We start from the raw sequence: 27,418 nt of genomic DNA on the forward strand, positions 1-27,418 counted from the left end.
CACCCTCGCACTACAGAGCACCCTCTGCCCTGACAAGAAATTTTGACACTTGTGTCTCTACCTTCCGCGGTTCCTCAAGGTGCCTAAGGTCGAGCTACTTTAAGGGTTAACTTGATTCACCCGGCCAGTAGAGAGTAAGTCCCGGCCCCGAAGGCGTTGATTGGCAGGCCACGCTGGGAGAGGCGCTATACGCGTAGCCGGGATCTCCCGAGGGTCCGCCCCTCCCCGCCCCAGGGGCGGCCTGGGTTTGTTTTGGCGTAAAGCGCGCGCTGTGATGATGTCACGACGCTGACGCCTGAGGATGGCGGCGGCGGCGACCCTGTCCGCGGTCCGGAGAGGGTCAGCACAGCCGCCGAGACGCCGAAGACCTTGCCGCCCGTGCGAGGTGAGGCGGCACGGCGCAGGGCGACGGCCCGACGGGCGGGAGGGACTGACGACCTGCGGCCATGGTCGCTTCCTGGCGCACTGGGCCTATCCCTGCCCAGGGAGCCCCGCAGGAGCCCAGTGTGCAGGGGCCTGCGGGACTGGGGAACAGGCCAGGTGGCTGCTTGGGATCCCCGGTGTACGAGGCTGGACTGGTCTCAAAACGTGCTGCTGTGCTGGGTGGCCCCGATGTCTGGGGCTGTGTGGGCCTGGTGGACGTGGTCAGCTGCCCTGCCCGCTGTTCAACCAGCCGGCGTCGGTCACGGTGAACTAAGCAGGTTGTCCTCACTGCGTTTGCGTGTCCGGCACCTACTTCACACCTCGCCTTTGCGACTGAACGCTAGGAGCTGTCGGGGCAGCTGGTCGCTTCCGTGTTCACCCTGGGAAGAAGCAGGCCTGAGCCTAGCCGGGTTGCCTGCTCCGCAAGCCATCATCCTTCAGTTTATAAGGGGACACTCAGCTCCCCACGCCCACTCTCCCTCCACGAAGCTGCTGAAGCGATAATTTCCACCTGAAAATTTGAATAAGTCCTTCACTGCATGAAACTGGATCCCTGGTGCCTATAGGATGAGGTCCAAGCTTCACTAGTAAGGCATTCAGGGTTCTTCATAATCTGGTAGAGGCCAGAAGTCAATACCTGGGCACTTCTACCTTCTGAGCTCAGTGTTTTAATACTTTTATACTTTTTCATTTTTGTACTTGTAATACATTTTGAAATACTCTTCTTTACCCCACCCCTAACCACCAGAATGGAAAATTTACATCTATCCTTTAAAATCCATCTTAGATTACCTTTCCTTGGAAAAGCCTCTCTTGCTTTACCAGTAACCATTGGTTCCTCGGTCATTTTATTCATGTGACTACTGTTGAGTATATCATGTTGTGTCGCGTGATGGTGGGAGTGAGTCTCCTGTCTGTATCTGAGTGTCTGGCTGGCTCTGTGCCTGCTATAAAGTAGGAGCTGAATGGACTGGGATGGGTTGTTGGTTTTAGAACCAGATTCAGCTATATTACTGAGCCCCTATTAGGGGCCACGATCTGAGATGAGCACAGCAAATGTGTATCTCTTGTTTGCACATGCACATGTATGCATGTGGTAGGTGGTGCAGCCTTGTCAACTTTGATGGTCTAAAATCTCATGGGGTAATTTTTCAAGATACAAATTCAAGAGTCTCACTCTCTGATATTTTGAGTCAGAATATCTGGAATCTGGTAGGAAACTGTATTTTGGGGGAAAAAAAAAACACTTCAGGTGACTTTGCTCCCTAGTTGAACATCTTTGTCATTGCACTAGGAAACTGTTGGGTCTTCTTTGTCCATTGGGAAGGGCTTAGCTGTGCCATATGGACTCCTGTTAGAGTCTCATTGCCCATACTTTGGGGAGGCAGTATGATTCGCTTGAGTAGTTTGTGGTAGTAGTTTGAGCTTTGGAATCAGAAAGACTTGGATTCATTTCTTGGTGTTTGTGAGATCTTGAGGTCGTTGAAGTCCCACTTTGCTCATCCCAAAATAGCAGTAATCATGGCTACTGTGTGTAGTTGCATAGAAGAGTGGGAGTGCATATAAGATACTTAACACAGTTGGAACTCAGGAAATGGAAGACATCGTTATCATTAATGGCTGTTCTCCCAGAGTGTGTCCCTTATCAAAAGGAGATCTCAGGAAGCCTGTTGGCTCTTCAAATTGAGTCTCATGTAGGAAGCTGCCTTATGTAATTTCCTCAAGGTAATTTCTGCTTATCAAGGAAAGCTATGACAAAACTGTGCTTCTCCTCAGGGCAGTTGCAGTTGGTCTTTCCCCTGGAAGAAATTTGGAATGCTGACTCATTAGAGGGTAGGTTTGTTGTATAAGCGCTTTCTCCCCGTTTAATTGCAATTCCTGAACTTCTTAAGTTGTATAGATGAGCTAGAGAAAGTACAACTGTCAAGAAACCTGTTTGCCCCTGACACCGAGCTAGAGTTGCACCTCACTTGGAATGGGATACCCCTGAAGATCCTACTGTCTCTGGAATCTGAAATAGATACTGGGGATCTCTGTCAGTCACAAGTTCATAGTTAAGTGAGTGAGGCTTTGGTTTGGCCTTCTGTTTTACTTTACAAGTGTTCACATGTTATGTGGGCAATTTTGTCCTTTTCAGAGCTTCCCGACTGTATGATATGAATGAGCTGTAGGTATGCCAAAGTACTGACCCTTAAGTTTCCAGATAGCTGAGAACAGCTGTCCCCCTCAATACCAGGGTGCATAGAGAAAATTTTGAGAAGTACAGCCCTGGAAGAATGGAAGTAATTCTGCTTGTTGAGAGCTAGAAGGAGATGTATTTATTTGAAATCCCTTTCCTTCCAAGAATCTTACTCAGTGAATACTAAGCGGATTTGTATTGGCTAGGTCATCACTGAGCTAATTCTTGGGACAGCCTTCTATTGTCATGGTGTCTGATATGATGCTAAAGTAAAAAAATGTCGTGTTTTCATTTTGCGGAGGAAAATTATCTCAGAGGTCCGTTTCCAGGCTACCAGTCTTGAAGTGGCCTCAAAGGGCATCATAAGAGAGACTCTTGATGTGGGACCATCTGTACTGTAAGTTCCTTGAGAGTAGAGTTTATGGCAACCTTCTTTTTGCCTGTCACAGCCCCTGGCAGGGTTCCTGGCCCACAGCAGGAGTTCAGTAAATATTTGTGGGTTGAACTTTGGGATTTTGGAAGGAGAACTCCAGGTACGTTGCCAGAGTCTGTATTTCTGATGGTGGGATGGCCAGTGGTGGGATGTGTTAGATGGAGCTGGGGTCATGATTAAATGAGGACACAGCAAACTTTTGAACTTTCTGCTCTCAGCCCTAAGGCAGGAGTCTCTGCCCACCAATTATTACCATGTGAAGCAGTGCTAACTGGAGTCCTTGGGAAGTGGTGTCCTGAGTTACTATATTCTAAAAAGAAATCAGGGTGCCTGGGTGGCTCAGTTGGTTAAGCGTCCGACTCTTGATCTTAGCTCAGGTCTTGATCTCAGGGTTGTGAGTTCAAACCTTGTGTGGGCTGGGCATGGAGCTGTTTTAAAACAAACAAAAAAAGGAAGTCATAACAATTTTTATTATGAAATAATATTAAAAGTTAAAACTGGGCCGCCTGCCTGGCCCAGTCTATAGTGCATGCTACTCTGGGATGTCAGGGTCTAGAGTTCAAGCCCCATGTTGGGTATGGAGCCTACTTAAAAAAAAAAAAGTTAAAACATAGGAGTGAATAATGCACAGTGTCTTTAGACAAACACTGTAATAATTTGGTGTATATTCCTCTGGCACGTTACAAAATTTGTATAATAGCTTGTACATTTCTACAGTATATATTTTTGTTAACTTTAAAAACGTAATATGTAGTGATGATTTTAAAAAATAGCTGGGGCACCTGGCTGGCTCAGTCAGTAGAGCGTAGGACTCTTGATTTCAGGGTCATGAGTTCAAGCCCCACATTGGGTGTAGAGCTTACTTAAAAAAAAAAATAGCATTGCAGAAATCACAGAAATATGTAAAGTGAGAAGTCAAAGCCTGCTTGCCTTCCTCCTTCCTTCCCTTTCTCCCTCCCTCCCCTTCTCCCTTCCTTCCTTCCTTCCTTCCTTCCTTCCTTCCTTCCTTCCTTCCTTCCTATCTTCCTTCCTTCCTTCCTTCCTTCCTTCCTTCCTTCCTTCCTTCCTCCCTTCCTCCCTTCCTCCCTTCCTCCCTTCCTCCCTTCCTCCCTTCCTCCCTTCCTTCCTTCCTTTCTTCTGTTCCCTTCACCCTAGAGGCAATCACCATCAAGTTTCTCTTTTACCTTTCTAGGATATTTTTTCTACATATATGTCTGTATCTTTTTTTAACCCCCTCATTGGATGTATACTTCAGTTGCTATTTTAAATGACTTACTATATCACGGATATGGATCCTGGCACGAAGCCATTCAATAAAATTGACTGGTATCTTTCTTTGTCAGTATATACGGATTTACCTCATTCATTTCAACAGCTTCAGAGTATTCCATTGAATGAATGGATCTTTATTTAATTATTCTCTTACTGATGGATATTTGGGTAATGTCCATTATTATTATAAAGAGCTTTGCCATGAACTTCCTTGTACAAATACACCTTTGCATACTCATGAAAGTGGTTTTATAGCATTATTTCTGAAAGTGGAATTGCTAGATGCAGTGTCAGTTTCCCAGTTTGAAAAAGCAGAATCACATACTCTCCCTAAGGTTGCAGAGGTCCTTGTTTAGGAGTTTTCATCTAAAGTGACAAGCTCTTTTGCCTGGTATCTCTGTTGCCCCATGATGATTAGAAGTATTGTTTAGTAGTTCCTTATTTCTGGGTTTACTGGGAGATTACTGTCTACTTCATTTTGATAGATAGTCTTTCAAAACATAGAGCATAACCTTTTACAGGTGAAAGGTTATGAAGCTTTTCTGTGGAGAACAATCTTAGGGGGTGTTACTGGAGAGGGCTGGGTGCCTATGGGCCCCTGCCTTGGATAGAGCCACACAGTTGGCTTCCGTGGCCAGGAAATTGTTTCAAGATCCATTGTAGGCCCCGCCCCCTCTCTCCCATGGGTCAGGTCTGGCAGCTTGTGGACAAATTTGATTTGGAGTTCAATTAACAATCTGTAAGACTCAGACCTGAGAGCTCCAGCTTCCTTTGTCACTGAGGACATTTACACAGGCACTGAAAGAGCACAGCTCTGTTTTAACCACCAGTCTGGTCTCTTCCTGACACTTGAAATTTTTTGAGGTTCTGAAATTGGTGCCTTGCAGCAGGTAGAAATCCAAGAGCCAGTCCACCTTTCACTCATTGTTAGCAAACACGAATCACTGCTCTGAGCTCAGGACTTTGCTGGGTGCCAGAGAGTTCTAGAAACCCAAGAAGTGGCCTCTTCCTTCAAGGGGGCTGACAGTTCTAGTGTTCTAAGGCAATCTAGAGTACAGCAGTGAGCAGTGTGACCCAGAGTGTACTTGGAATGGAGGTTTCATAATACAGATCCTTCAGAAAAGGTCCTCAGTAAAGGTTTGTTAATTCATTAGCAGAGTGGTATGAGGAAGGGTAGAGGCCTTGACCTGGCGACCTCTGCTGAGATCCAGGCACTTGCCGAGTCTCCCTTGTGATGGAAGGAGCTCTGGATGGAGAACCAGGAGATTTAGGTCCTTCCTTGGCAGTCACTATCTTAAGTGGCTGTGGACAAGTTTATGTTTTTCTCGGCCTTTCGTTTCTGTAGAGTATTAGGACAGTAGTGCTGAATGCTCATGCCCACTACCACACTCTATCCAACATGCTGGCACTCCTTGAGGAGTGCTTGGCAGGAGGTTGGGAGTTGAGGGTATGGAGGCCGACTTTAGAGAGTTCAATTCTTTCTGAAAGATGTGTTAGGATTGGTGTCGCGAAAGGGAATAGTGACTTGTGATAGCTGGCGAGGTGTGACCTCCTGAGTCTTGTCTCACACCCTGGTCACTGTGCTGGGGGCTACACAGGAGAACTGGGGGCAGGAAAACACTGCCCTTATTCCCAGAAGTTTTGTCAGATGCCTTCCCTGTCCCCGTTTGCCTTTTCACCTGACCTCTGCCGAACAAGACTTTTACAGATGTGATTAGAGTGTGGAGCAGCTGTGATCACCTGGGGGCTGTCGGCTGTTGCCCTCCCCCTGAGCTAGCAGCCTCTGTCCTCTACTCTTCATCTGTAGTTGGGAAGGTGGAGTACCAGCATCAGCTTATCTTTGAAGAGTTTCTAATTGAAATAGATGTGGGAGAAACTGTGTCCCAGAAAGGAAGAAGGAAGGTCAGAGAGGGATACTCCTTGGCTGTCTTAGTGCTGACTTGAAATCCCTGCCCATACTTTATTTGTTTAAAGTGAGAAGTCAGGCCTTTTCTTTTGTACACCTTAGTTTTTCTCAGCAAGACCAGCCTAGATGTGCACATTTAAACAAAAAGACCCAGTGCATATGCCTGGAAACAATTATTTATTTTGCGAATCTAGGATTCTGCCTCACCAGGGAGAAGACATCTGAGTGGCCGTGCTGGGTCACCTGTGCCATTTGTCTTCTCTCTGAATGGTGATAGATGTTGCTTACCAGTGGTCTTGGGGATCAGGGCCCTGTATTGTGCCTCAGGAAACCTGGCCCAAGAACTATCCTCTTCCTGAGCTGCAGCCCTTGACTATGTTGAGAGTATTGTGTTTTCCCTGAAAGAAGAGATGAATCTGCAGAATTCCTGTCCACGGTTCTAATCTTTAGCCTCTGTGAAAAAGAAGCTTGTTTCTAAATGCCTTTGTTTAAACATGATTTCCTAAGCTACTGTGTGGGATCTCCTCGACATTTGGGTGAGAATTGCAGCAAATGTGGATGAGTTGATGGAGGAATCTTCCCTCGTGTGAGGAAAGATATACCTCATTCGACTGACAGTCATATCCACATGTTGATTAAAATCTGAGCCCTTAATCTGTGGTCTCCAGATTCTTCCTTTTTATCTGATGGACTGATTGATAATCGAGCTCTTGGGTATGTTTCAGTGATGAGCTTGTTCCTTGAAAGAATTAGCCACATTGGGCAGTATCACCACCTTAGAAGCAGGCCCTTGACTCACTGGAATCTGGTGGCCTCTATGGGTTCTCTGTGATGCCCAAGTTGCCACAGCAAAACCTGCCTGTGTCCCCCTCCGCTGCCTTTGATGGGATGGCCTGCTGGCTTCTCCCGGGGGTGAGGGTGGGGGTGGGTTAGGCGTCGCCCCTTAGCTCAAAGCACCACCCGTGGTTAGCCATGGAATCTCTGACGCTGATTCTTTTCAAATGTCAGATTCTACTTCCAGTGATCCACAGTGAATGTCATATGGATGTTGCACGTGCCCTGCAACACACCCAACACGATCTTTTCCCACCGTTTCCCAAACCTGCCCCTCCTGGTATGCTGCTGACTGTTTTGCTCAGGAGCCCAAGCAAAGGACTAGCGTGTCACCCTCTCTCCTTCCTTTCACTCTTTATATCTAGCTTTTAGTCCTTGTCCATTCTTCTGCTGACACCCCTCCATTCCACCCTGCTATCTGGGCCACCACCCTCCTCCCTGGCCCTTTTAATCTACTTTGACCCTCCTCCAGTTCACTTCTTTCTAAACACAGATTGATTGCCTCTCTTTGTAAACTCTTTGGTAGTTCCAGTCACCTCCCTGGAAGGTCTTGGTTCCTCACCCTACCTTGTGCTGCTCTCCACAACCTGGTTCCTGCTGCTTCAAGAACTTGAAGCCACCCCACCCCCAGTCCTGTCTTCATACCACCAAACTGCCCATTCCCGGACACAGGGTATTATTCTGGGGCTCTGAATCTTTGAGTATATTGTGCTCTCTGCCTGAAACACCATTCCCACGTTTCCTCACCTGACTCATCCTTACTCGAAATTCACTGTGGGGTCACCTCCTCCAGGAAGCTTTCCTTAACTCCTGTGTCTCTCCTTATGTCTACTGTTGTTTCTCAAGCTTAACACTTAACATGCTATATTGAAATGATCTGTTTTTATGATGTTTTCTTCATTTGCACTGTGACCTTAGTGACCAGGTTTTGCTTTTGTGTCTGTGTGTGTTAAAATATAATCTACACAGGACCATGTCTTACTCATTCCTGAATCCCTAGCACCTAGTAGATGTTTGTGAGGTAAACAAAAATATATATGGGTGTCTGCCCTCAGTTCCTGGCACATGGCTTCTGAAACCCTTGTAATTTCTTAACTGATAAGAGCATAAAGAGCATCAGTTATTCTAATATTTGGTCTTTGACTCTAGTTCCTGATACAGGTTCCTGAAACCCTTGAAATTTCTTGGGTGATAGGAGTGTTTTTTATTCTAATGAGGTGACTTTGAGTGGGCCCCCAGGTGACTCCTAGATGGGAGCTAGTCACCAGAAAGACTCATGCCATGATAAGAAGCTTGGAATTTTCAGCCCTGCCTCCTATTCTCTTGAGAAGGAAGAAGAGTTGAAAATGGAGTTAATGATTGATTGTGCCCGCATGATGAAGCCTCCATAAAATCCCAATAGTAGGGTGTTCGGGGAGCTTCTGAGTTGGTGAACACGTAGATGTGCTGGGAGAGTGGTGCACCCAGAGGGGGCATGGAAGCTCCATGCCCCTTCCCACGTGCCTTGCCCTGTGCATCTCTTCCATCGGGATGTTTACTTGTATCCTTTATCATATCCTTTAATAAACTGTAAATGTAAGTAAGTGTTTCTGGGAGTTCTGTGAATCTCTCTAGTAAATTGATTGAACCCAAGGAGGAGGTTGTTGGGACCCCTGTCTGTGATCGGTTGGTCAGAAACACAGGTGATAACCTAGACTTGTAACTGGTACCTGAAGTGTGTGTAAGGGCGAGGGCAGTCTTAGGGAGCCTGAGCCCTTAACCTGTGGGATCTGACGCTACCTTTGGGTAGACATGTCAGAATTGAGTTAAATTGTAGGACATCTGGCTGGTGTTACAAGAATTGCTTGGGGTGGGGACTCCACACATGTGATCAGAGGTGTCAAAATGAAGTGTTCTCTGTGAAGGTAGAGGAGACACACAGAGTGAAGAAAAATACACAGTAGGGAAGAACTGTTTATTTCCTTACATAGGAAGGGGGAATAGCTGGTTTTTTCCTTTACAATGTTTAATAAATGTTTGCTCTGATTTGATAATTTTACTCCTAATTCTGTATGGCATCATCAATAGGAAATTCTCATCCCTCTTCTTTCACCCATGGGGCCCTCAAGATAGAGAAGGATGGCCAGGGTAGAAGTGACTTCTGGAAAGCATTACTTCAACACTTTACCTTATCCAGGCCCTACCAGCCACAGGGTGTTAATGGTTGCAACATCTCTGTCTGGGAAGCAAATGGAGAAGCTCTTGGATCCTCATCCCAAGGAAGCAGAGTACTCTGATCCACAGCCTGAGTCACATCTAGATGAAACTGTTAGTGTCGTTTCTGAGTTCATGGTCTCCTTTGTCTCTTAAATGAAGCCCAAGATAGTTTAGTGGCTACCTGGTGGCAGCGTGCTAAGGTTTATAGTCCTAAGTTCACAGGGTTTGATTTCAGCCAGCCTTGGGTTGTGTGGCATTGTATGGTGAACTGGGGAAGTGAAAGACCCTGGAACAAGATGTTAAACTGCCAGGTGAAGATGGTGCATTAGCAAAGTAATGAGAACCATCTAGAAAAGAGTAAGGTTAGGGCAGAGAACCAGGGTAGTGATGGTAGTGGTGGCAGCAGTTGTAGGAAGGAATCAACCCCTGCAGGAGGCTAGAGAGCGAGGAAAGATATCCATGAGGGACACCTTGGAGAAGCTGCTTTCTGAGCCCTGCTGGGTGATAGTGTTGGAGAGTCGGCTTCCAACATTCCACACCCCCGTTTCAGGAAAGATGAGTCAGAGAAATAAGAGGAACGATTTTAACATTTAAAAAAACAGAATTTCAACTAGGATAAGGGGCCCAGACAGAGTAGGGAGGAGGGTGGGGGCAGTGACAGCTGAGCCCCATGCATGTTCCTGCCCTTCATTTGGTGTTGGAAAGCAGCATGAGAATCAGATCCAGGGAGATATCAGTCAAGACCATGATGCTCAGACCCAACCTTTCATCTGGACCCTTCACTGAGCACTCAGGGGCCAACACCATCCTCCCTTCCAGGGAACCATATTAGAGTCAGGTCTTCAGGCTACATTTATTGAGGGGCAAGGGAGAATAGGTGAGGAGGGTGGCTGCTATCCTTTCAGAGCTATCTCTGGCTATGTTGACTTGCCCTTTCTTCTGTCTGCGTAGGTGTAGACGGGGCACTGCCTGCAGAGCAGGTCCTGCTAGCCTCGTTGGAGAGGATGCCCCCGTGTCCGTGATGGGCTGTGGGACAAGCAAGGTCCTTCCTGAGCCGCCAAAGGATGTCCAGCTGGATCTCGTCAAGAAGGTGGAGCCCTTCAGTGGCACTAAGAGTGATGTGTACAAGCACTTCATCACAGAGGTGGACAGTGTTGGTGCTCTCAAAGCTGGGTTCCCAGCAGCCAGTCAGTGTGCAAACCCCTGCCCTGGTGCCCCCACTGCCGGCCACACAGAGCCTCCCTCAGAACCACCACGCAGGGCCAGGGTGGCTAAGTATAGGGCTAAGTTTGACCCACGTGTGACAGCCAAGTACGACATCAAAGCCCTGATTGGCCGAGGCAGCTTCAGCCGGGTAGTACGCGTGGAGCACCGTGCAACCCGGCAGCCGTATGCCATCAAGATGATTGAGACCAAGTACCGGGAAGGGCGAGAGGTATGTGAGTCAGAGCTGCGTGTGCTGCGCCGGGTGCGTCATGCCAACATCATCCAGCTGGTGGAGGTGTTTGAGACGCAGGAGCGTGTGTACATGGTGATGGAGCTGGCCACTGGTGGAGAGCTCTTTGATCGCATCATCGCCAAGGGTTCTTTCACTGAGCGTGATGCCACACGGGTGCTGCAGATGGTGCTGGACGGTGTCCGATATCTGCATGCGCTGGGCATCACACACCGAGACCTCAAGCCCGAGAATCTGCTTTACTACCACCCAGGCACTGACTCCAAGATCATCATCACTGACTTCGGCCTGGCCAGTGCCCGCAAGAAGGGTGATGACTGCCTGATGAAGACCACTTGTGGCACACCCGAGTACATTGCTCCCGAGGTCCTGGTCCGCAAGCCCTACACCAATTCAGTTGACATGTGGGCACTGGGTGTCATTGCCTACATCCTGCTCAGTGGCACCATGCCCTTTGAGGATGACAACCGCACCAGGCTGTACCGGCAAATCCTCAGGGGCAAGTACAGTTACTCGGGGGAGGTGAGTCTGCCCTGTCTCAGGGATGTTGGGAGGCCCCTGGGTGGGGGGATATCTTGCAGCTCTTGATCAGAAGGATGTGCTCTGAGGACCATGTTCATGGGGCCAGGCAGGTAGAGAATAGTAGGATGTCTCAGTTTGGGTTTCCCCAAAAGTGAGCTCTGAGACTTGGGAGCAGATCATTTAATTGGGATATGATTCCAGTAAGCACAGATGAAGGGTGGGGAAGGTAAGGCAGAAAGGGAGGAAGCCACTAAAGGGCATATGAAGAAGTAGACTTCCTGGGGGCCACTGGAACTCCCACTGGGAGCCCTGTGAATAATCACATGGGACATGCCTCAGAATTGTACCACTGAGGGACAAGAAGGTGGGTGGGTGTTAATACACTGACTCCTGTATGAGTCGAGAATTTATCAGGGGGTGGGGCATTAAGTCCCTGGCACTTCTGGGCTGTCCTGAATGCCAGCTAGTGCTGGAGAAAATCTTCAGGCAAAGAAGCAGGGAGATGCAGGCACTGGCACTGGGAGCTGTCCACATGCACAGGAGCAGCACCGTAGGCGCGGGCCGGAGCACGTGGGACAGGGCAGCCACAACATCTGCTCCGCAGGGACCTGGGACAAGCTAGCGTGACCACGCCCTGTCTACAGGAGCCGCTGCTGCTCATCTTTTCCCAGTTTTGCCACACAGCCCAGAGGATTCTGTGCACCCAGACATTCCAGTTTTCTAAAGAGAAGCCAGAAAATTTGATTGTAAAATGTTGGAATCCATTCACATGTTTACGTACTATCTTCTGTGCCAACAAATACTAACCTGCAGGCCAGATTCAACCAGGAGTTTGTGTCTTTGGATCCACGGATTTCCCTGATACCTGAAAAAATCTTTTAGGTTTCAGTACTGGTGGGAGCTGCACAAAAAGAAAGAGTTGGTTGGTTCTTAGGCAGGATGCTGACTGGGTAGGAGAGGAGGCTGACCATAGGCACCACCAGGTGCTACAAGCATAATGGTGGGCTTGGGAAGGTTGTGAATAAAAGAATATGTGATGGCTTAAATAGGAGGTGAATTAAGCTTTGTAGGAGAACAGGATTCTGCCAAGGCAGTGAGGGCCCCTCCCCAAGTTCCCCTGCAGAGTGCTCCCCATGGTGTTCCTCTCAGGCTTGGGCCTGCTGACTGCTGTCCATGCCTCCTGAACTACCCATGTGGAGGGGAAGGAGCTCTGGGACCAGCTTCCTTCTGAAACCTAGCTTTCCTTCCAAGGACTTTGGACTGGGTCTTCTCTGGCCCCAGCAAACTGGCCCAGAGCAGCATTTCCTGCAGAAGTTACCCCAAAGCCTCTTGCCACTTTGTCTTCAGTGCTTAATGTCCTGTGCTCCATCAATTCCCTATCAGCTTCCAGATGTGGTCGTGGGGTCAGTCAAGGACTTCCTGTGAGGTTGGGGGCTGGCATTCCCTAGGGGGATTTCCAGGTCACGTGTCAGAGTTGTATGAGGAAGGGAGGGAAACCTTTATCTTTAAAATATACATCTATTGGGGCGCCTGGGTGGTGCAGTCGGTTAAGCGTCCGACTTCAGCCAGGTCACGATCTTGTGGTCCGTGAGTTCGAGCCCTGCATCAGGCTCTGGGCTGATGGCTCGGAGCCTGGAGCCTGTTTCCGATTCTGTGTCTCCCTCTCTTTCTCTGCCCCTCCCACGTTCATGCTCTGTCTCTCTCTGTCCCAAAAATAAATTAAAAACGTTGAAAAAAAAATTAAAAAAAAATACATCTATTTTTAAAGTTTTTATTTATTTATTTATTTATTTATTTATTTATTTATTTATTTATTTAGAGACAGAGTGAGCGGGGGAGGGGCAGAAAGAGGGAGAGAGAGAATCCCAAGCAGGCTCCACACTGTCAGTGCAAAGCCTGATGCAGGGCTCGAACTCATGAACCACAAGACCATGACCTGAGCCGAAACCAAGAATTGGATGCTTAACCAACTGAGCCACCCAGACGCCCCTAGAAGCCTTCATCTTTAGACCAGCTCTGTGCTGGCCACAGGCGAAGAAGAAACTGGGGCTTTCTCTAGCTCTCTCTTAAAGTTTCTCACATCTTCTTTGCACCAAATGGATTCAACAAAACAAACCCTGACTGGCTGGGAAGCACAGGCTGTGATGGTGTGGTCGCAGAGGACACCTCATTGCTCACCCTCTGGGCCAGGTTTCATCACTGGCCAGAAGACCCAGCATCCACCTGCCAGAGACAGTGTTGTGCCAAGGCCTGACCTAGCTGCTGTGCACTAGGAGCTCTGTGTGATGCCAGGCTGTTAGGGTTCTTCCTGGCAGAGGGAGTAGTGGACTTAGCTATAGCAGAGAGGGAGGTTTCCCAAGAGATGTTGACAAAGGTGTTGACTCTTTCAAAAGCCTGTAGGTTTGCCCAAGAGTTCCTAATTCTGGCAGTTATTGATCAAGCAGTTTATCTAATTGGAGCTTGCAGTCTTGCTAACTGGCTATTGATTATCCGTGTCTGGGAGAATGACAAATGAATGTAGTGAGGAATAGACTCAGGCTTCCTGCTCCTTCTGTAGCCACAGGACTGGGTCCTGAGCCTGCTTCCTGCTCTGTTGGAATGACAGTCTGGGGCTCCAGTGTGTGTGTGGCAAGGGGAATGGGGCACTGTCCAACCTCTGCCTCCCAACCCCTCAGTTGAAGCTGAAAGCATGAGTTCCCAGTTCCAGAGTCAAATTCATGGCCAACCCTGATGGCACCTGTCTATTACAGTAGACACATGCCATCTGACTCCAAAAACTGGTTCTACCACCATCTACAGAGAGTTGTGGTTTGGGTGGGATTTGTCTGGGGTATTTCCTGGGTGGGGAAATCATTAGATCAGGTGCTCTGAGGTGGGGACCAAGCATCTCTCTGTTCCGCTGGCCATTGCCTTACCCATAAGTGCACCTGGGGAAGATGAATAGAGACATGTGTTCTCCATCCTCATGAAGATTGAGATTGCCTGGGGAGAAAGGACTAGGAGTAGGAAATGGCCACAGAACAAATCCTTGTTGGCAGGCACATGCCAACACAGGGCTTGGGCAGTCTGGAACGTGAGCTGTGTGGCTCAGATCAGGTGGCTGGACTGGTCCCCTTTCTTTGGGCTGGGCCCTGCTCCCACCCTCAGTCCAGTCATCTGTCTTCTGTGTGATGGTCATTTGCCCTTCTGAAGGCCATCTAAGTGAGCAAGGCCCTGTGAGAAAACCTATCTGAGACCATGTCATGTTAAGGGGGTATTTTAATCTAGCTGCTTCTGCAAATGAAGGACCACCCACTTTGAGCTCAGCAAGGTTTGGAGATGTGCATTCCTCACCTGACAGTAAGCCGCATGGTAGTGCCTTTCTAGGGGCATTTTTCCTGCCCCCCACCTTCTAGTAGTGGTGTTGTATGTGCCTACCCAATGTGCTTATTTCCTGAAGCCTATGTCTTTGCAGCCCCCTGTCAGGCTCAGTGGTTTCTGTGGACTTTCTACAGGAGGTGAGCTTTGAGAAGGAGGAGGCTCAGAGAAAGGGACATTGCTGACTGTGCTCAGAATAAATACGAGATTGTTTGGAGGTAGTGGAGTACAGGTTGATGAGGCTGGGCCAGGCCTGCCATTTGCTGTTGGGAGCTCCATAATTGCAGAGGCTACTTGGGGACTGGAAGCATTAGGTGTGAGGGAGTCCTCTGTGTTCTTGGTAGTAAAGGGGGAATGCAGCAGAAAGTATTGTGAGAGACCCGCAGGAGAAAGGCTGACTGGGGGCTGTTGGAGTAATCCCCGTTGGGGATGGGGGAACCTGATGTCCTGCGGTAATTGGGGCAGATCAGCAATTCCAGAGAATGAGCTCCACAATGGTGTGAACCATAGTGAGATGAGAGAATCCTCCTGCAGCTCTGTAGGAGCATCATCTTACAGGGGCAGATTGAGAGACACCTGACTGCCCTATGGTCCAAAGAGTATGTAGGCTTCTGCCTTGACATCCCCGGGTAGGGCCCAGTGGTGGAGGGAAATACACCAAGTGCCTGGCTCCTACCCCACAACCCTGACACTCTAGATACTCAGGCCATAGCCCTGGCCCCACTCTCTGTCCCATTTCCTACACACCATAGGCCCAAGATGTTTGCTCCACTCACTCCACGTACTAAGCTCAGGCTTTTCACTCTGCTCCCACTGTTGGCCGTAGAAACTTGACCAGCTCTAAAAGGGTCAATTCAAAGATTGCTTCCATCAAGAATGGTGCTGTGTAGTGCCTACTGAGTACCAAACACAGGGCTAGGGGTTCTGTATCCAACATGTTTAATCACAACAGTGCTGCCAGGTGGGTGTAATGCCCCATTTTACAGATGAGGAAATTGAAGCTAGCGAGGTTAAGTAACTTGTCCATGGCCTCACAGCTAGAGTGTGGCAGGCCTGGGATTTGAATCCAGGCCATCTTGGTGTCAGAGTTCTTGGCTTTTCTATCCCCACAGTCTATGTTCTTTGACATACATGTCTCAGCATGTTGCTGGAGTCTTTGTTTCAGCACTTTCTTGGGCTGTTGTCTGTGGACATCTCTTAGGCCTGTAAGGTCCTTGAAGACAGCATGTGTATCAATACTTATGTTCCCGGTACTTTTCTCCTGGCTTCTCCTGAGGGAAGCACTGGTGGTCGGTGATTCCCTGGGAAAGGACCCAAAAGTGGCTGGCAGGCAGATGGGGCAGCCCCCTCTTCTGGGGGCTGGACTCCAGTAAAAAGTGAAGAGCCTGCTGGAGATGTGTCTAATAGTCTGTGACCAGACTTGCTTTGAAGCAGCTGCAGGAATCTTGGAAGAGGAGGGAATGCTGGGAAGGAGACGGCTATGACAGATAATTTTGAGAAGAGAAATCTGCATTTTCTCTGGGGACCAGAGGTGCCAGAGTGGAGAGGGCCAAGCCAGGGTCATGTGGGAAGTGATGGGAGACACATGTTGGCCAGATGTGAAGAAGGCCTGTGTTGAGTGTGTGAGCAGTCTGAAGACACAAAGAGCCACCTCGAAAGAGGGAGCTTCTTTTCATGAGAGATTCCAGAAGGACTGGAGCAGTTATTTCTAAAGGAGTGACACAGAAGGTGAGTCATCGTCTGTTAAGACCCATACTAGAGGACTGTTACGGTCCCACTGACTTGGAGATTCTATGATTGACTTGATGTGAGATGTGATGTTGCCGGCCTAATGTTACTGCTTTTCTCAAGAGTTCTATTCCTAGAGTAAGGACAGACGAAGAGGCTCTTGTGGAATTGATGGCAAAGTGGTACCGTCAGCAGCTTTGCTGTCTGCCTCATTTGGCAGCCTTTAATTGTTGCCCTCTGCTTGGGCAGTCTTTGAGCTGTGGGCAAGCCCAAGTGACTGCCCCACGAACAGCTGGGCTGGGGCAGAGGTTCTTACAGTGCCTTGTTCAGAGAGAGAGTGCTGCCAGGCAAGGGACAGAATCTTGGTGGGAGAGGAAGGCCACTTGCAGACCCAGCATGCTACTCCCTGGGGGATTTTGTTGGAGGGAGGTGGCTTTTCAGGGATGGCCTCTGGGCTGCAGTCTGACTACCCATCCACGTGGCACCAAGGGGCAGGCGCTCAGGGGCATGAGTTGGACCATCCTGTAGTTCTGAGAGCCCTACTTCTTTAAATGACCTTAATGCTTGTCATTCAACCCTGGGATGTTGAAGATAAAAGGAGGTACGGGGAATGTGCCATGTCCTGTTGCTCTGTAGGTGAAGGGCATCGGCGCCTGTGAGGGGGCTGATCATGCGCCTGTGAGGGGGCTGATCATTCATATGCCCTGATAGATAGCAGCCAGCTGAGTAGGGATAGGACCTTGGCCCAGAACCATGGAGAGGACTTCTCCAGGGGTGTGGGAGAGCTGGAGACTGGACGTTGTGTGCAGGCAGCAGATGAAATGCAAAGAGGCAGGTAGCATGTTTCCAGGCTTGTGCTTGGATTCTGCTGGCTGTCTTTAACTGCCTCACATTCCCACCTCCAGTGTGGATGGGGGCTGTGACGGGCCATCAGTTCATCACTCTTCTCTTGCTGCCTCCTGCTCCCGGAGTAAGTGGATGGCTTTCCCATGTCTGTCTCAATAGCTGACAGCACAAGGAAACACAAATTGATTTAGAATTCTTTGCTGTGAGGTATCTCTAAGCCCTTGCTCCTTGCCTCTCTGCTGGTGGCTGTTGGGTGCCAAGAGCTGAGTGATGGTGCTGCCTCTATGCCAGGATCCCATGATGCCCCCATACCTGTCCAGGAGGGATCCCTCTGGAAGGGCTGTCCCTACTTTACCACACCTCCTGGTACGCAGTAAGTATTCAACAGACAAATCTCCCTCCTTAACTGTAGGAGCAGACGCTGGCAGTCCAGATCTCTGACTGGTCACTGGAAGGTGATATGATTTGGTCTACTAGGTGAGGGCCTTACTGGACCCTCACTGGTCGCTGTGCTTGGAGACCTCTTGGAGGAACGCAGGGGTAGCTTCCTCCTGGTGGGGGCAGGAGGCAGGCTTGGAGCGGAGAGGGGCAATATCCCCTTCTGTGCCACCTCTGGTCCACCGCTCAGCTCCCTGGAGCTCTCTCCTCTAGGCTTCCCTCTGCCGCTGCTGCCTTGGTTACACAGTCCCCAGAGAGCAGTTCTCTCCTGTGGTGGCAGAAACAGAGGCCCATCTCCTACATTGCTGCATTCAGCCATTCCTACCAAAATGCCTGGCCCTGACCACCTCCAGCTTCTCATTAACTCAGGGTCAGATCCTCCTTTCATCACTGCTGTTTCCCACCCCCGGCCCCACCGAGGCCTCTCCAACAAAGGGGTGTTATCGTGGGTTGTGTTGGAGCAGTGCCTGGTGTGTGCCATCCATCCCCTCCCTCTCCTGCTCTTCTCATTGTCTGTCTCCACCTGGATAGCTCTGCCTGCTCACAGGCTCTGTCGCTTCTAGGCTCTTGAGTTCCTCTGGGAGCTGCCATGGCTGTTGTCTCTCCCACGATCTGACCTCTTTAAATCCGCTGACGGCCTCCCACACTCATCCCCTCCTGCCCCCACTGAGGCGGAAGCATACTTGCAGGTGGATGGGATGGCTAAAGATGACCTGGTCCAACAACTCCCCACCGGTCATGCCTCTCCAGACTCTCCTTCCTTGGTCAGTTTTCCATCTCACAAGGTCACTCTTCTCGTGCATGCCTGCCTGGCCTCAGTTCATCTGTCTCCCAGAGCAAGTATGGTGCCCAGACCTGAGCTTTGCTTCAGTATGGCCTGGCCAGCTTGGAGCAGAAGTCTCCTTCATCTCTTCACTCATCCTGTCGTTCCATGTTGTCCAAGTCCTGTGTACCCAGGGTTCAGGGACAGAGTCTCAGTGTGCGTTACATGCTAATAGCCACCAGGGCTCCAACTGTCTCAAATTAGAATGGGAGGAAGTTTTTTTGTTTTGTTTTCATGTGTATGTGTTTTTGTTTTGTTTTGTTTTGTTTTGTTCAGAGCCCAAAAGGGGTCTCAAACTCACAGGACTCTCGAGATTGAGACTTGAGTTGAGATCGAGTCAGACACTTACCCAACTGAGCCACCCGGGTGCCCTATGTTTTTTATTTTTTAAATGCTTATTTTATTATTTTTGAGACAGAGTGTGAGCAGGGGAGGGGCAGAGAGCGAGAGGGCGACATAGAATTTGAAACAGGCTCCAGGCTCTGAGCTGTCAGCCCAGAGCCCGATGTGGGGCTTGAACTCGGGAACAGTGAGATTATGAACTGAGCTGAAGTTGGATGAAGTTGGACACTTAACTGACTGAGCCACCCAGACGCCCCCCGACCTTGTTTTTTCTTTTCTTACTTTTTTTTTTTTTTTTAAAGAGCCAGGTTGGCCTCAGCAAAATCTGTGAGTGGAATTAAAAGAGACCACTCAGCAGCATGCTCTAAAATCCAGAACCTTCCAGGACTGCTCCAAGACATTATTAAAAGCAGGCAGCACTTGGTTGCTGGCACAGGTTGCCAGCATCCCCCTGATTCCAAAGCGAGCACGTAGCATCCTTACGGATTCAGAGTTGTACCCTGTCTCCCTCCTGTCCCTGTCCTTCACTTTGTGGACTCTGGGCAGGGACAGGTGGGGGTGCAGAATTTCACTTTTTTTTTTTTTTTTAAGTTTGTTTATTTTGAGAGAGACAGAGACAGCATGAGCGGGGGTGGGGCAGAGACAGAGGGAGACAGAGAATCCCAAGCAGCCTCCAGGCTACCAGCTCAGAGCCCGATGTGACGCTCGATCACGAACCATGAGATCGTGACCTGAGCCGAAACCAAGAGTCAGGATGCTTAACTGACTGAGCCACCCAGGCGCCCCCAGGATTTCATTTTGTTACTCATTTCAAGTTTCAGAACACAGCTTTGCTAACCTTTAAGTTGTCACGCCTTTTCTTGTTTTATTTTTATCTTCATTCTCTGCGTCTTTTTAAAATTCTATTATCTTCCTTCTTTTTCTCCCTTCAGGCTCTCTCCCCTAAGGTCCTCTTTCCTGCTGCTCAGCCCCCACCCATCCCCTGCCAGGTCCTAGGGTGGTGGATTCTGTTTGGTGTGGAAGCCCAGGCACCAGGATGGTGAGTGTCTTGACCAGAGGAAGGGGTTGCTGGCTCCACTGCCACACTATGTCTAGCTCTGCCGAATTTTTCAAAACACTTTGTCTCATGGGCAATGTCAGAGTGTGTTGTTTTTGTCGTACTAATAGTTCTCTTCTCCTGTGTAAACCCAAAGCTCCATTTCCCAGAAACGTGCTCTTTTCTCTGCTCTCGTTCAGGCCCACGTAAGTACAGGAAGGAGGCCTTTGGGGGTGGGAATACTGGGTCTGAAAATACATCTTGAGACAAAGCTGAGGGAAGATTGAGTCATGGGAGCAAAGCCCAGGCTTCTTTCCTCCCTTCATTCCCCTAACAGCTCTAGCAGCTCTTGCAGCTCTTTGGTGAGGCTACCTTCTCTGCCAGGGAACCTTCCCGAGTCATCATGGCCTGGAAAAGAACCCATAGAGGTCAAGAGGTCAAGGCCATTTAAATGTTAGATGCTATGCTTCTGTTTCTCACATGCAGCCAAGTGAGGAAGAAAGCTGGGAAGCCGTGTTCTTAGAATCCAGGACTTTAGCAACTGGAAGACACTTAAAATCCATTGCATTTGGCTCCTTCATATATTTTTTTTAAGTTTATTTATTCTGAGGGACGCCTGGGTGGCTCAGTCGGTTGAGCGTCTGACTTCAGCTCCGGTCACGATCTCACATCTGTGAGTTCCAGCCCCACGTCGGGCTCTGTGCTGACAGCTCAGAGCCTGGAGCCTGCTTCGGATTCTGTGTCTCCCTCTCTCTCTGCCCCTCCCCCACTCATGCTCTGTCTCTCTCTGTCAAAAATAAACATTAAAAAAAAAATTTAAGTTTATTTATTTTGAGAGAGAGACAGCACAAGTGGGGGGAGGCGGTGGGGGGGTGGGCAGTGAGAGAATCCCAAGCAGGCTTTGTGCTGCCAGTGCAGAGCCTGACATGGGGCTCAAACTCACGAACTGTGAGATTCTGACCTGAGCCAAAACCAAGAGTCAGATGTTTACTGACTGAGCCACCCAGGCGCCCCTGGCTCCTTCATATTAAAAGTGAGGAGGCTTCTTTTCTCTAAGGTTGCACAGAGAAAGTAGACCTAGAATGTCTAGAAGCTCTAGAAGTCTCTGGGCTTTCAGCCTAATGCTTTAATTTGTCACCCAGATGCCATCCAGAAAAGCCAGGCCTTTCTTTGCCCTCACTTAAGAGTGGTCAGACCTGCCTGCCACAGGGAGTCTAGGGCAAGGCCTGTGAGCTAGGTTTGCTTCTGGAGGGAAGCAGCTTCCTCCTCTCTCGGCAGTGTAGGCCAGAGAGCTGCCTTCATCCTTTGTTCCTTTAGCCCTTGGGCTTAAGGCGAAACCATTGGTAGTGTGGCCTGGGCAGTGTTCTTCCCAGGCCCTGTGACATTAGAGCTAGAGCAAGTAAAAGGGGCTGGGGAGGAGGGAAGTTCATCCTCTGAGCTGGAGTGGAAAGTCCTTTCTGATTTTGTGCTTCCCTTTAAAGGGAATGTTGGATTCTGCTGCTGAGGAGTGACTGGTCCCTCAGAAACAGGGGGTGAGGAAGGTGAAGTTGGTAAGGAAGTGCTCTGGGAGAGTTCCATCTATCCCTTTTTGGCTTCTCTGCTGTTACAGTATCAAGAGTTGATACCCTAGAGGTGCCTGGCTGACTCAGTAGAACACGTGACTCTTGATCTTGGGGTCATGAGTTTAAGCTCCAGGTTGGGCCCAGAGCTTACTTGGAAAAAAAAAAAAAGGTAGGTACCCTAACTGCAAGGGGAGGAGGACTCAAGGGCCACAGACTAGGGAAAAGGACAACCAGCTTGATGGTCAGAAACAGGGTGGAGGTGATGTCCCTCCTCCTACAGTCTCTCCTTATCTTTTCAGGACAGGGCCCAGCCCTTCACACACACAGCTCATAAAAGGCTCATGGAAAGGACAGTGTAGGCTCTCACCCTGGGTATTGAAGCTGCCCTAGGCTCCCACAGCAGAGGGAGACCTGAATCTGGAGGCATGGCAGACTGACATTTAACATTCCCTTCCATGTCCCATACTCTCTAAGTCAGTCCAGAAATAGGTGGAAGCCTCTGGGAGACTGGCCAGGTGGTACCTGGGGCCTGTCCCTTCTGTCAGCCACCTGAGCCTCACATGTGTCCTTGACTTGACTCCAAGTTTACTGAGGTGAGAGTTCTGTTCTTTACCCAGAGCCAGCAGTTAGAGCTATGGAAAGTCAAAGGCATGACTGTTTATCACTATTCTCTTTCTCATGCCCACAGTGCTACCCAGCCAGTCAGTCATGGGCTGACAGACATACTCATGGAGCTCTAGAGGACTTGGAACTCCCAAGTATGTTGCGGAAACAAGTGGGTTGGTCTGTGGGTATTGAAAGCTTTCTTAGGAGGTACTGAATTGGACTTGACCAGAAGCATGGCCCTGGGTGAGTGTGGAGTCTTGCTTTTCCTTGCTGAGTACTGTTGGAGGCCTCAGCAGTGCTCCCAGGGGCCACTGTTCTGAAGGGCAGCCTGAGCCCCTGTCTCACTGTAGTGGGGTGGGTTGAGGACCACTTACCTGCTTTTGGCCTGCCTGACTTCCTGCCGCAAGCCTCTCAGGGTATGAGGGTTAGGCCGGGTGCCATTGGCACAGCCTGATTCTCAGGTCAGGATGGCTTAAGTCACATTGGCTTGGGGGACCCTCCTGGTCCAGCTGCTTATAGCCCCTGAAAGATGGGGAGAGCCAAGGCCTGCTGAAGAGGGCCGGGCTGGCCCTTAGATAAATGAGTTCATTGGCATTCTGCACATGGCTGCGTGTACACAGTAACTGGGGAGGCAAGCATCTAGGGGAGCAGAAGGCACAGATCAATCTGGCTCACTTTTGTCACTAACAGGCTGGCCGCTCGGCGAGCAGCAGGGGTCGATGCCTGGTGTGAGCATGTGTCACTCTGGAGATGAAAATGCTTAAGCTCACAGGATGGGTCTGGTGAGAGGCCAGTCTCGGACTGCACTGGACTTGTGTGGAACTGCAGGGGTCTGGCTTGGTCTGGCTGGGTATGGATGTGAAGTGGGGGTGTCTCTGACCCATCTATGTTTAGGTTCCTGGCTTGTGAGTCCAGCTTCACCACTGTTTCTTTTGTCATCAGAGGAGTTGTCCCTCTTCTCTCTTGGCTGGACCAAGGGGGCATGGGCAGAATCCATGTCCCAGCTCTGTTTGGCTAGCCTGGGCTGCCAGTTCTGTCTTTGGGCTGTCCCACCAGTAGGCCCTGCTGAGCCACAGTGTATTTCTCAGTGATTTTCTTTCTCTTGAAGACCAGAAAGTCTGGTAGGGCAGCACAGGTATTCCCATGACCCAGTCTGTTCAGCTTCTAGGTTTTGCTCTGTCCGTCGGGGGCCCCATTATGCCTTTCTTTCCATTACTTAAGTGAGTGATCGGGGCTGCAGCGAGTGTCGGTGGTTTCGACTGGCTGGCCCCTCACAGTGGCTTCTTGTGTTCAGATGGCAGGAGCAAGACATGGGGCTTTCTTGAACCGTGAGCCAAAAGCTACTGTGGCAGCTGTGTAGTCCAGTCCCCCTGCATGTCAGCCTCTGTAGCGGAGCCCTGAGCTGCGCGGGCCTGCAGGGAAACTTGGACCAGACTGTGTGTGTGGGAGGGCTGTCACTCTGCGCTCCCTCACTGCTCTCAGCAAGGTATTTATGGGCTCCCCTGCCTGCATATCCTGAGGCCCTGTCTTCCTCTTGAGGGCTCTTGTCTCCCCAGGAATTGCTGGGAGCTAGCACATTGGTGAGGAGGACCCTGTTAAGTGATTGTTCGGTAATGTGATCTGTCATTTTCCACCAGTTCAGTTTAGTAAAAGCTGAGATTTGCCTTCCAAAAACCAGGTTAGGGTAGCAACTGCAAGTAGTCCCCACCCCTTCTTCAGGACTTCAGAAGAGTGTTCTCCTTGGTGCTCCCCCTCCACGTCCTGTATGTAAGTGGGGAAGGGTATGGGGGGAAGAATTGGAGGTCAAGGAAGTTGAACTGGGGGAAGCAATAGTCAGTGTGTAAGTGTATCTGCTGAATGGGCATACAGTTGCCCTGAATGTGGGCTCTTAGATTTTCCTGAACCCCCTGGAGATTGAGTTCAGTTGTGCCCCAGGGCAAAGAGCACCATAGAGTGGAACAGGCAGACCTCATTTGGCAGGAAGGAGGGTGACGGTGCCCTTAATATCCCGGCCAAACCTGCCGTAGGCTCAGCAAAGCTCCTACTTGCCTACTCTTTGGGAATATCAGAACCCATGCCAAAGTGCTCCCAGAAGACTCAGGCACTCAGAACAGTTCTGTGTCTACCCTCCTCCAGTAGAGGGGCTTGAGGGCCTTGAGGCCCTCTGTATGCCTAGCACCAGGCACTAGGGCTCATCCAGCTTAGCTTGGTCTAATGGGAATGAACAATGAACTTGAAATCACTGGAATAATTGCTTAGCTCTGGGGGCTAAGAGGAAGCCTGAGAAAGTGTCCTTTACCCTGAGAACCTGAGGATTCAGCCGGGTGAAGACAAGCCGTGCAGGCTGAGTCCCTGAGACAGACAGCTGCTTGGTGTATGGCTGAGGTGAGGCAGCCATGGGTGTTTGCAGGAGATCAGGCTTTGTGCAGTTTCTCTGAGGACAGAATGTACTAAAATGAGGCTGGTCTAGAGCACTGCCAGGCATCCCCTGTGTGGTTTAAAGAGGTCGTGAAGACTGGAAAGAAGGGCCCTGGTCCCACCTATCCCCCAAGAGCTCCCTGCCCTCTCAGCAGATGGAGAAATCTAGTTGCCTTGAATTGTTTCCTTGTCTCCCCACCCTGAGGGGTGGAGGCTGATGCGGGGAATGCAGTGGTTGCCCACCATCACTCTGTCAGATGGAGAGAGGTGGGTCACCTCTTAAAAGACAAGGAAGTTCCCTGCTAAGTGGCCTGATATGGACACCCAGAGTTTGGAGCTTAAGTCTGGCTCAGGATATGGTGGAAGGTTTGGGTCATTCTCTTTAAATCTTCCTGAGTTATAGTGATTTGGGGGTAGCTGGGGGATCTTGACGGGGACCACCTTCCTGAGCCAGGCTTCGAGTCCAGACACCTTAGAAGTTTGCTGCTTGGGGGAACGGGGGAGAACAGGTCTTTCTCCTACTTGTCAGATGGACTCCTTACCCAGAGAACAGCCTCTGCTTGGTGGCCTGGGCCAGTGTTGGGTAGGAAGGGGAGGTCCAGAAAGAATGCTGTACTTGGGAGGAGCTGGGCAGTGCCTCTCTCTAGGGGGAGAGTGCTGGAATGCTGAATAATGCTAAGTGCTATGGTGATGGCATCATCAGGATGGGGAGAGCAGTGTTGAGTGCTCCCGCTCTAATGCTTGTTCTTGGCCTCTAGCCCTGGCCCAGTGTGTCTAACTTGGCCAAGGACTTCATTGATCGCCTGTTGACGGTGGATCCTGGCGCCCGTATGACTGCACTGCAGGCCTTGAGGCACCCGTGGGTGGTAAGCATGGCAGCCTCTTCATCCATGAAGAATCTGCACCGCTCCATCTCCCAGAACCTCCTCAAACGTGCTTCCTCCCGCTGCCAGAGCACCAAGTCGGCCCAGTCCACGCGTTCTAGCCGCTCTACGCGCTCCAACAAGTCACGTCGTGTGCGTGAGCGGGAACTGCGGGAGCTCAACCTGCGATACCAGCAGCAGTACAACGGCTGAGCTGCTGGCTACGGCGCAGACATGCCATGGTCCCAGCTTGGCCGTGCATCACTGTGCCATCTGGCCCTGATGCCCTCTCTGGAGATAGGCCTGTATGGCCGGCAGCAGGTGAATGGCCCTACCCACTTCTCTTCAGCAGCTCCCATCCTCATCCTGGGCCTGAGCCTGGTGTGACCAAGTGGAGGGAGCCTGGGGACATGTGAGCCCTCTGAACTGGCACCGGTGCTCCTTTTGGTGAGCAACTGCTCTGCTACCAGTTGGGAAAAGGTCAGGACCTGGCCTCGGGCTCTTTCACCCCTTGGCTCTTCCCCAAGACCAAAGAGGCAAGCTGTGCCAGGTAGAGGGTGTCCTGTTGTCCCAGGACTCTTTGGGACAGTTACTTCTGAAACCCTCTTTCCTCCACTGAACCTTCATCTCTGGCCTCCCACATTCCATTGCATCCTGATCTGTAACACAGAGAGAGGCCCAGGTAGGCCCAAAGCTTGTGTCTTGGCTGGACTCCCAGCTAAGTCTAAACAGTCTCCCACCTCTCACCCAAGATCTGTCTTCCTTCGTGGTACCCCCAGAGGCCCCTCCTGGACTCAGGACTGGCTAGAACCTCTGGTGGTAGGGCCATGGCATAGTCCTTGGCCCTTCTGGACTGTGTGGCCATGTTGGTAGCAGGCTTGCTCCAGGCTCTAACCTCTCTCTGACAGTGGGAGGGAGAGCTCCTGCCCAACCAGCCCATTGCTCTCAGTGCCTTCTTTGCAGAGCCCACTGTCACTTCTTTCTCCCCCTTGGATGCCCATTCTATTCCCTAGGTGCCTCCTTCCCAACTGTGGGGGATTAAAGGGAGCCCCACTGCTGCTACCTGGGGAATGGGGGCACCTGGGCCAAGGCACAGGCCAGGGGCTTCCCAGGGAGAGCCCCATCAATATTCCAGTGTCAGCCCTGGTTCTACCCTTGGTACTGCCCAATGTCCCTTCCCTTCAGGCTCTGCAGTGGCATAAAGGCGCCATCTAGTGTCTGGCATGAGTATGGGCAGCCTGGGAATGACCACTGTGCTCACCCTTCATCTTCTAGAGGAAGTGGGAAGGAAGGAGCTGCTGTGTTGAGGAAAGGTCCCAGGCTGCTCAGCCCTCCCCTTCTGCTGAGCTTCTGCACAGCTCCAGTTGGAACTTAGCCATACTGTGTGACCTGCCTCTGAACCCTGAGTGCCTGGGGCCCTGGCCTTCTCACAACTGGCCTTGCTTGGGCCAGCGTGTCCTTGCTTCCTTTCACAGCATTACCTGTCCAGCCTGGGCCCTGCCGAATCTTAGGTTGGAGGGAACTCCTGCAGGAGGTGGGTGGAATTGGGTGGCTGCTCTCCCGGAGGCCTGAGCCAGACCATCCCCGTGTTAGTCAAGGTGCCTCCCCACCACCACAAACAAGGCTGGAACCCAAGTCCCCTTCTTCCTCAGCTGCTTTCAGTGGCAGGAAAGGAGGTGTGGCCCAGCTTTAGCTGTAGCTAGATTGCAGGGCCTCTGCCAGCTGGGAGAGACTGGCCCTCACTCAGTTTTTCCCAGTGGGTAGCCTTGGGCCAGGCCCTCCTCTTTCTGCATGTGCCCACCTCCAGTGGGAAACAAGGCCAAAGAGAACACTCTGGGCCAAGTCAACTGTCTTAAACATTCCCTCCTATCCTCAGTGCTCCTGGCACAAGGCAGCAGAGAGCCCAAACCCTGTGGCCTCAGAATTCCCCTCACTTCCCCAAGTGCCTCTGGAGGCCTGAACCCTGGGGATTTATTTCCTCTCTTGTCCAAGATAGGCCTGATCCTAAGGGTAGGACTGAGGGAGGTTGGAGACATGGGCCTTTATGCCATGGACCATAGATGGAGAGTGTGCAGTTATTTATTTTGTGTACTCAGTTTGTAAATGTATCCTCTGTACTCAATAAACAGGCTGCCCTCCCCAGGGAAGGCTGCCCATCCATTCTGACAGCCCAGGCTC

General features: G+C 50.4%; 1 protein-coding gene across 3 annotated transcripts; it reads left to right on the forward strand.

The window, feature by feature from the left end:
* The first annotated feature begins 236 nt into the window (after positions 1 to 236).
* On the forward strand, positions 237 to 27,408 carry PSKH1 (protein serine kinase H1). 3 transcript variants are annotated; one of them, XM_045046648.1, is made up of 4 exons: positions 9,232 to 9,354; positions 10,195 to 11,221; positions 19,688 to 19,794; positions 25,136 to 25,335. In XM_045046648.1, exons 1-4 carry the CDS (start codon positions 9,347 to 9,349, stop codon positions 25,185 to 25,187), a joined length of 1,194 nt encoding a protein of 397 aa, XP_044902583.1. In that variant the 5' UTR covers positions 9,232 to 9,346; the 3' UTR covers positions 25,188 to 25,335. The 3 variants fall into 3 exon arrangements, with proteins under 3 accessions (XP_003998190.1, XP_044902583.1, XP_044902582.1); XM_003998141.4 differs by lacking the exons at positions 9,232 to 9,354; positions 19,688 to 19,794 and adding an exon at positions 237 to 385 and having other exon boundaries at positions 25,136 to 27,408; XM_045046647.1 differs by lacking the exon at positions 19,688 to 19,794 and having other exon boundaries at positions 9,242 to 9,354; positions 25,136 to 27,408.
* The last annotated feature ends 10 nt before the right edge of the window (positions 27,409 to 27,418 follow it).

Source organism: Felis catus, chromosome E2 (assembly GCF_018350175.1).
Source record: "Felis catus isolate Fca126 chromosome E2, F.catus_Fca126_mat1.0, whole genome shotgun sequence".
NCBI classification, from domain to species: Eukaryota; Metazoa; Chordata; class Mammalia; order Carnivora; family Felidae; genus Felis; species Felis catus.

Coding starts and splice junctions, on each gene's coding strand:
- PSKH1 (XM_045046647.1), top strand. Junction 11,222..25,135: donor AGTACAGTTACTCGGGGGAG/GTGAGTCTGCCC, acceptor CTTGGCCTCTAG/CCCTGGCCCAGTGTGTCTAA.